Source organism: Hyalella azteca, unplaced genomic scaffold (genome assembly GCF_000764305.2).
Source record: "Hyalella azteca isolate HAZT.00-mixed unplaced genomic scaffold, Hazt_2.0.2 contig8873, whole genome shotgun sequence".
NCBI lineage: Eukaryota > Metazoa > Arthropoda > Malacostraca > Amphipoda > Hyalellidae > Hyalella > Hyalella azteca.
The window spans coordinates 148,804-158,169 of NW_025938956.1; the positions used below are offsets into that span (position 1 = coordinate 148,804).

The following is a 9,366-nucleotide window of genomic DNA, read 5'->3' on the forward strand; positions in this document are numbered from 1 at the left end:
TTTTGTATTGTATTAAGTAACGCTTTAATGAGAACAATATAGTTGTTGTATTGAATTAAGTGACGCTTTAATGAGAACAATATAGTTTTTGTATTGTATTAAGTAACGCTTTAATGAGAACAATATAGTTGTTGTATTGAANTGAGTACAGCTCGTAATATAGTTCACAATTAGTGAGTACAGCTCGTAATATAGTTCACAATTAGTGAGTACAGCTCGTAATATAGTTCACAATTAGTGACTACAGCTCGTAATATAGTTCACAATTAGTGACTACAGCTCGTAATATAGTTCGTAATTTAGTGAAATTTGGACCCGGCGCTTCGGTTACTCATGTGCTCAAGACAGCAGTTTTGGGCGCATCACCCGTTTGATTTCGGTATTTACTTTCAGCGTCTCAATCACACGAGGCAGAATTTTCGGTACTCTACGAACTGGTCACAACTCCCAACCCTCTCTCAATAACTTGATATGATAGTCAATATTCTACTACATTACAATCTTTGGCTTGATTTGCTTGTACATTAATCATTTTTCATATGGAATCATAATAGACGTTTCTTTCAACAGGAAGTTCTACACAAGACGAATGTAAATTTTCCTCACGAGAAATTCCCGTTTCAGCTAGATTGTCATTTGAATGCATTATATTTCCCCAGCAACGGCAGTTGTACAGAATGGCATCAACAGTAGTCATGATTTGTTTATGTTCATAACATTAACTGTCCAATGATTTTTCCAGTAGCCAGGGAGATGTCTAATAAGTTCACTCTAGACAGACCGTGCCCTTAATTTTGCCACTGCGCTCTACTTCGGAGCAACAAAATGGCTTCTCTGTTCAATGAAACGACAGATGATATTCAGTGATTCATGTGTACTCATTGAGATACATTTGCACTTTCAGCAGTGGAGATGAAGTTTTCTCTGGAATGTTTGGCTCGCATGTGTCGTGTTAAGCTGCTTTTCTGTGCGCAAGCATACTTGCACCCCAAACAGCGAAAAGGTTTCTTGAATGAATGCTTGTTATTCATATGATTTTTCAAAGCACTTCTAGTGACACAGGAATACACGCATTCCGAGCAGCTAAAAGGTTTCGATGATGAATGCTTAGAAAGAACATGAATTCTGAGTTCACCCTTTGTCACACATGAATAATGACATTCATCGCAGCTAAGAGGTTTCTCTGATGAATGTTTATGGAGAACATGACTCTTCATCTCGCTCTTAACAGCACAAGAATATTTGCATTCCGAGCAATTAAGAGGCTTCTTATGCGTATGCTTGTGCAGCATATGTCTTTCCAGGTTAAACTTGCTGACACAAGAATATTCGCATTCTGCGCAGTTAAAAGGTTTTGTTGATGAATGCCTCGAAAGAACATGCATCTTCAGATGACTTTTTGTCACACAAGAATATTTGCATTCTTTGCAGGTAACAGGTTTCTCAGAAGAATGCTTGTAAAGAACATGACTCTTCAGATTGCCCTTGGTCACACAAGAATATTCGCATTCCGAGCAGCTATAACGTTTCTTGGAAGAATTATTATGCCCCATCAATGCCATGGGCTTGTGCCATTCGGCCTCTTCTAATCTCCGTTGAGAATAAGAGAGTCTTTTGGTGCGCTGCTGGGAGCTGGGCGCTTCAGAGACGCCGCCGCCGCCACCAGCGTCTGAGTACTGCCCTCTTCCCACGCTCTGATGACACAGCGGCAACAAAATGTATGAGTAAATAACTTTTAAACAACTAAGAATTGATCTGCACAAACTAACAATTATGGGACATTCTGAATACACATTCTCGGTCCTTTGATTGGAATATTGAAAGGAAAAATTAATGAAAATTAAGTAAGTTATTTTACTAATGATTATTTAATAAGTTAGTTATTTTATTAATCAAAGAAACTCTTTTCTGTATTGCTCCAATTTTGTAGGATGCCAACATCAGCCTCAACAATGAATGCATATTGATCTTATTTTGTGTTTCAGTTTCCTAGCTTTCCTTTGGTAGCTTGGCCCTGCTGAAATGATTAAGCCATGAACAAGCCTTTTTTGAAAAAAAATCTGACCTTCTATGAAGAGATAAATATAGAAAAATATTATAAAACGACAAAGAAATTCAATGTAAAAACCCAGAGGATCATATAGCCACACAACCTTGCTTCATTCAGAGAAAGCTTAGGCTATGAATGGGAAGAAGCTTCTAGGAAGCTACAAGCTCTCAACAAGTCTACCAAAATTTAACAGCATAGGAAATGTATAGAATGGTAACCACAATATTTTATAAACATCAGATAAACTGGAGTCTAAGAATATCAGTTTAAGGTGATATGATGTAGAATATCATCAAATATGAAGATGATGAATATTGAAAAAATTGTGAAATAATTGTCTTCAGTATTTTTTAATATTAAGTTATTAGGTAAAGAAGTTTGAAATCTTGAGAATATCATAACTTACAGATTTTTATTTATTTAGATATTTGGAAAATGTAAAAAATAATAAGCTATTAAATTTTTCATGAGCTCAATATCAAGAATAATTGACACTTTCTTGACAAATATTTTTGAATAAGGACATTGCAACTAGTAAAACATTTTTCTATGATATGGACAAGGCTCTAGTACTGCCAAAAATCTGAAACTGCTGTAAACCCATCAAGAAAGAGATTCAAATTCTCAATCATTCCAGCAGACACAACCACCCACCACAATTCTAGGCACGGTAGAGATGAGTGAGGCGGGCTGGTGAGCTCGAGCCTCAATTTGAGCTTCCATCTTGCACAGCCCCTCAAATGAGGGAGGTGGGGCTAGCTGGCCACCACACACATGGCTGCTGGGCTCATGTGAACAAGCCAGCTACAACAGTTGGAAACATCAGTCACATATCAGTGTTGCAATCAAGTCCTGATAAATTTGAAATAAATAAAAACGTCTCTCATATATAAGATAATGTATATGGAATGCTCCCATCTTTATTGGTGTATATAGTGCAGGTGCTTAAAAAACAATTATTACGGTAGTTTCTTCTTCATACCTTTTGTGGAATTGGACTCTGATATTCTTACTATAACCAGAGTCTTCTTCTGTTGTATATGCCCAAAACTGTCAGGCGTGTACAGCTAGTCCTTTCGATTAGGAAGCTAAATTATGCAATATTAAAAATAACACAGATGTTGTTAAAGAACTTCATGCGCTGATAAGAAAACCTAGGTACCATACTTGTAATAAATTATCTGTGCGCATTGCAAAATATTACATACATATAGGGTTTGATCTTCTTTAATTGCCCCTTTTTTCGTTAGGTATGTTAAGATTTGAGTCTATTCAAGAAGCTAAAATATTATTTGGTTACATGACAAGCAGATAAAAGTCTATGCAAAAGTGTCAAGTCAAGGAAAATCTCACAAGCACATAGGAGCATAATTTATCAAGCTGTGGACTTTCTTTCAGTGAAGTTGGAATTAGCTAGCCCTCAAAATGTTGAGAGGCATATGTTGAGTTATCAACATTGAAATATCTGAGTAATATTTTCACCTGATTCTCATCAATATTGATAGGTTCATCCTTCACAGAAATGTTTTCTTCTTCATCTACAGGCTCCTCTTTTACAAAGACTGTTATCATTCCTGGGAGTTGAGATGAGCTGCTGGCCTCTGTGGTATGATCCAATTCAAAGGAATTAACAAGGTAATAAAAACTACTGCTAGACATCAAAACAGTTATGAGAGTTTAACCATAATACAAAGTCATCTCACAATTGAGAGCCATATATTCATGATAATATAAAATACAACCACAATTTGCAATAATACAAAGCATATTATTTTTGGCAATGAGGGTGATTGGTGCTGCCTTGGGTATGTTGCTTACCATCAGACTCAACTTTACAAACACTAGAAGGTATCTGCATGAGGCTCAGCCCAGACAACCTGCACCTCTTTACTGCATCATCAGGGAGCTTGTGAATCTCATTACTGCACTCTTCCATATCACCCATAATAATTTCCTTGAGATTTTGCTTGGTACAAATTAAACTGAAGAACCTTAAACGAGAAGAAAGTTAATAAGAGTAAGAAAGCAAAAACTGTAACTGCATGCAATTCAAAAGGAAACAATGGCACTGTCCTAAAGTTTTTACTGTGTTTCTCAGAAAGAGTCCTGTATGTATGTGTAGAAGTATACCGGTACGCTGTAAGTATGAAATAAATATCTGTTCATTAGTGACATTGATTCTTCATTAAAAAGTAACAATTACTTGCAATGTTCCCAAAATCGACATACAGGGGATGCAGTTTAATTCCAATGGTACAGCATTGGGTACTAGAACCCCAATAAAGAACACAAATTAAGTTCACCTGCACATTTCTTATTGCTTCCTGGCTTTTAAGAAGTGGTAGCAAATATGAGATTTTAGAAACTGTTTAATAAAATTGTTAAAAACTGAATATGCAACTAACTTATGAAAATCCAAAGACAGAATGGATTCTTTTTAGGTTTTGGGCTTACCGTATTTATCAAAAACACATTTAGAATAAAGTGGTTAATTTTAATAACTTCATTGTCTCTTTCTTGCTATGTATGCCATGAAAAAAGTCATTAAATTACTAGAGACAACTTACTAGATTTCTGATAATTGCTCATATTATTTATACATAAAGGTGAGGAGCCATTCCCAATGTGGACTGAAGAAAATGAATGGCATGTGGCAACATGCATTTCATGCCTTCACTCATATCATGAATACTTTCTTCAAGGTGGCTCAATATTTTGTACTTCACCCAAAAATCAAAGCCTTAATCTGAGAAAGAAAATTCAAGAAAGTAATGTACTTAAAATGGCGTCTCACAAAGATGGTTGTCATACTTTGACAAGTGGCAAATTGTCCTGATTTATCATCTGAATTTTTAAGATATTTTAGCGCAATTTTCTTGGTTACCAGTTGAAAATACAAGTGGTACACGACAGCATCCAAAATTTCGCCAGAGAAACTGCATGCAGAAAACACACATGAAGTTAGGGAAATACTGCGGTCCTGTCCCAGCATTCCCAGCAATATATGATCCTGCTTTGCAGCAGGACTCAAGATGGATGATAATACCAAATAAAGTTAATTTCATTCAAGTTTTACAATTTTTTTACTGATTGATAATTGTAAACAATTTTTATCAACTTTAGGCAAAGAGAAAACAACTTTTCCACATAATATTGGTGTAAACTAAACCCTAGACTCTAAAATTTGCAATTAGGCAAGAAAAGTTATCACTAAAATAATTTTAGACAATATCTAAATTAAAGAGATGATCAATTGCAATGTGATGGCATGAAAGTGATGAAACAACTCCAATATACAATTCCTGCAATATAGGGGATACAAAATCCATTTGGTTCTAAACAGATATTTTTAACAGCATTAAATCAACATTTTGAAGCTTTTAAGCACAGTATTCCGTATCACTAAACTTTTATATTACAGCATTGAAAAGTGCATGCATGGCTCACAGTACAAGATATCACCAGAGGCTAGGAATTCTGTACCTATTACAATTGGTAGTCTCAATGAATATTACACATATGGTAGTCAATGCAACAGCAAGGCTTCTCTCTGAATTGCAGTTCTGACTTCTGAGGCATGCTGGTATAAACTGTGCCATGAAATCAATCACGTGGACACTCACTTATTGTTGCTCAGCATGTGTGAACAATAATAAAATGACCTCAAAACCAGTCAAGTAGAAAAATGAGGAATGGCAGATAATTTTGCAAAGAAAAAATCATGAAATTGAACATCTCCCTGAACAACAAATATATCCTTAAAATGAACTTGAAAACAAAGAGAATTCTCCAGATTTCTAATTAAATCTTTCCATTTGCCAGGTACATTATCATACCTGAAATTTGAGAAGAAAATGCATAAATACAAGTAGGTGTATATAAATAAAAGCAAAATCTAATTCTAAGAGATTGATTTAATAAATAGAACTAAAGCATACGTTTCCTAATTTACAAGTTTGACACACCTGAAGTTGAATACAAAATTTCAATATGAGACATCTAGAGGTTAGAGTCCTTGGCTCAAAATCACAGAGTTGAATGAGGTGCATGCGCAAACACACTTCCATTGCTGCATTGCATACCGTAAAATGGGGTTACTTTGACCGGCGGGGTAACTTTGACCACTTTTCGTTTTTTTAACAAAAACCCCCAAAACTCAAAAATGATTAGACATAGAAAAATTTTGTCAATGGCCATCAAAGGCCTAATACTGAGGCTACGTAACGCAATAGAAAGATTTAAAAAGTTAGCATATCTAATAGGTTTAAAAATTAAAAATGTGACCCACAAAAAAGATCTATTATTTAAAGCCTGTCGGAGTACCACCTCCAATTTTTTTATTTTTTGGTAAAATAACTCCAGGTTTTGATGCATTGTAGTAGAACTCTTCTAGTTACATATGCAAAAGACAAATTTTAGAAAAGTGTCATAGTTTGCAAATGGGGGGCACCGCCCCCCAATGGGGTAACTTTGACCACCTAATGGCAGCCGTGACAGGGTAACATTGACCGGCTTGGAAATTAAGTTAAAATTACCATAGGTACCTATACAACATATTTTATGTTTGATACACCTATTAATGTTTTTTTCTTCATGTTTCAGACTCTACAGATCTTATATGTGGTAATTTTAACTTAATTTCCAAACCGGTCAATGTTACCCTGTCACGGCTGCCATTAGATGGTCACATTTTGCCCATTTGGGGGCGGTGCCCCCCCATTTGCAAACTATGACACTTTCCTAAAATTTTTCTTTTACATAGTACCGATATAATCTATATCTGCTTATAAGGAAGGGCAATAAAACTGTCTGATGCAGGGAAAAGACACATTCTTTTTAATTCATGGCATCATTGCATGACTGCATCAGCGCATGACAGCATCTGCGCATGACTGCATCTGCGCATGACTGCATCTGCATATGACTGCATCTGCGTATGACTGCATCTGCGCATGACTGCATCTGCGCATGACTGCATCTGCATATGACTGCATCTGCGCACGACTGCATCTGCGCACGACTGCATCTGCGCATGACTGCATCTGCATATGACTGCATCTGTGTATAACTGCATCTGCGTATGACTGCATCTGCGCATGACTGCATCTGCGTATGACTGCATCTGCATATGACTGCATCTGCATATGACTGCATCTGCACATGACTGCATCTGCGCATGACTGCATCTGCACATGACTGCATCTGCACATGACTGCATCTGCGTATGACTGCATCTGCGTATGACTGCATCTGCGTATGACTGCATCTGCACATGACTGCATCTGTGTATGACTGCATCTGCATATGACTGCATCTGCATATGACTGCATCTGCGTATGACTGCATCTGCGTATGACTGCATCTGCGTATGACTGCATCTGCGCATGACTGCATCTGCGCATGACTGCATCTGCGCATGACTGCATCTGCATATGACTGCATCGATAGCCCTCGCACAGAGCTATAATATGAGCCTAAACTTGTTTATGAAATGTTTCATGGTAAGAAGTTCTTAACAAAAAACGCTCAAAACCGTCCCGAGTAGCCTTGGTTGATGGTAGTTTAATGTCCTATAAATCTACCAGACTCTACCCTCTATACACACTGACTAGTACCTAGTGACTGAGTGACTGACTGCTCTGTTTCCATTTAATTCAGAGCAATAAACCAGTACCGTAAACTGGGGTAACTTTGACTCCTGGGGTAACTTTGACCACTTTTGGTTTTTTAACAAAAACCCCCAAAACTCAAAAACCATTTGACATAGAAAAATTTTGTCAATGGGCATTAAAGACCTAATACTGAGGCTATGTAACACAATAGAAAGATTTAAAAAGTTTGCATATCTAATAGGTTAAAAAAATTAAAATGTGACCCACAAAAAAAAAAGCTATTTTTTAGAGCCTGTCAGAGTACTCCCTCCATTTTTTTTATTTTTTGGCAAAATAACTCCAGGTTTTGATGCATTGTAGTAGAACTCTTCTAGTTACGTATGCAAAAGACAAATTTGAGAAAAGTGTCATAATTTGCAAATGGGGGGCGCCGCCCCCAATGGGGTAACTTTGACCACCTAATGGCAGCCATGACGGGGTAACATTGACCAGCTTGGAAATTAAGTTAAAATTACCATAGGTATCTATATAACATATTTTATGTTTGATACACCTATTAATGTTTTTTTCTTCATGTTTCAGACTTTACAGAGTCTTATATATGGTAATTTTAGCTTAATTTCCAAACTGGTCAATGTTACCCCATCACGTTTGCCATTAGATGGTCACATTTTGCCCATTTGGGGGTGGCACCCCCCATTTGAAAACTATGACACTTTCCTAAAATTTTTCTTTTGCATATGTAACTTGAAGAGTTCTACTACAATGCATCATTATGCATGGAGTTATTTGGAGTTATTTTACCAAAAAATAAAATTGATTTTACCACCTGGTCAAATAAACCCCAAGAGCTGGGGTAACAAAGACCTTCACTTTTTTTTAAATTACATCAAAACTATGAGAGGCAGGAGCCAGCAATTTATGGTGAGTAAAGCTAGAGTATAGACCTGTATTTTGCTGGTTTCAATTTTAGTTTAACTTATCTAGTAAAAAAATGGCATCATTTTGAAAAAAAAGTGGTCAAAGTTACCCCAGTTTACGGGACCATACAAGGTATGAGGTCATAAATTGGTACGGCATCATACTAGAAATTTTACTCTGGATTGGCCAGAAATATAGGATGAGAAGAATTGTCTTGCAATTTTAATAAGCATCAAATTTATCAGCCTATTCAGTAATCCATTTACATGATTGGAATATTTTGAAAATTTTTAAATTATATAATATCAATGAAAACCAAAATTCTGCCATCAATTAAGATGCAATTTAGCATGCAAATATGTATACATTTTTGGTCCTGTTAAATTTTATACCATGCTCAGGTGTTAACTCTAGCCATTGTTGCACATGAGTGTGGCCACAGGTTTTTCTAAATAGCTATATCAAAATATTTATTCAGCATCTATGTGCAAGCCTCTAAAAAACAATAATTCAGTAAAGTCTGGTGAAGGTTAAAGATTTTTGTTGTATGATAGAGTTTCTTTTCTGACCTAAAATTATAATTGAAGAATGAATACCGGTACACCACCTAATTAAAAATAAATAAATTAAGAGTAGCAACGAAAGATGATGTTCAAGTATATATATGATTATGTACATGAACAAATATATTAAGATCGGTTTTGCACATCTCTCTCAGAACATTGGTACAATTACAAATAAAGCAACACCTTGGGCAAGATTGCTGACCACACAATAGATGAA

At 36.0% G+C, this 9,366-nt stretch overlaps 1 protein-coding gene across 1 annotated transcript; it reads right to left on the minus strand.

Moving 5' to 3' along the window:
- Positions 1–854: 854 nt before the first annotated feature.
- On the minus strand, positions 855–5,091 carry LOC108680053 (zinc finger protein 513). Its single transcript, XM_018168820.2, has 5 exons — positions 4,618–5,091; positions 3,869–4,041; positions 3,533–3,651; positions 2,705–2,854; positions 855–1,694 (listed from the first exon to the last, which is right to left on the minus strand). The coding sequence occupies exons 2-5, from the start codon at positions 3,993–3,995 to the stop codon at positions 879–881; spliced, it is 1,212 nt and encodes a 403-aa protein (XP_018024309.1). The 5' UTR covers positions 3,996–4,041; positions 4,618–5,091; the 3' UTR covers positions 855–878.
- Between the last annotated feature and the right edge of the window lie 4,275 nt (positions 5,092–9,366).

Excerpts from the sequence above, each read along its gene's own strand:
- LOC108680053 (XM_018168820.2), bottom strand. The coding sequence starts at position 3,995 with ATGGGTGATATGGAAGAGTGCAGTAATGAGATTCACAAGCTCCCTGAT. Across the intron at positions 3,652-3,868 it reads TTGTAAAGTTGAGTCTGATG|AGGCCAGCAGCTCATCTCAA; the intron begins GTAAGCAACATA and ends ATCATACCACAG. Across the intron at positions 2,855-3,532 it reads TCAATATTGATGAGAATCAG|CTGGCTTGTTCACATGAGCC; the intron begins GTGAAAATATTA and ends CAACTGTTGTAG.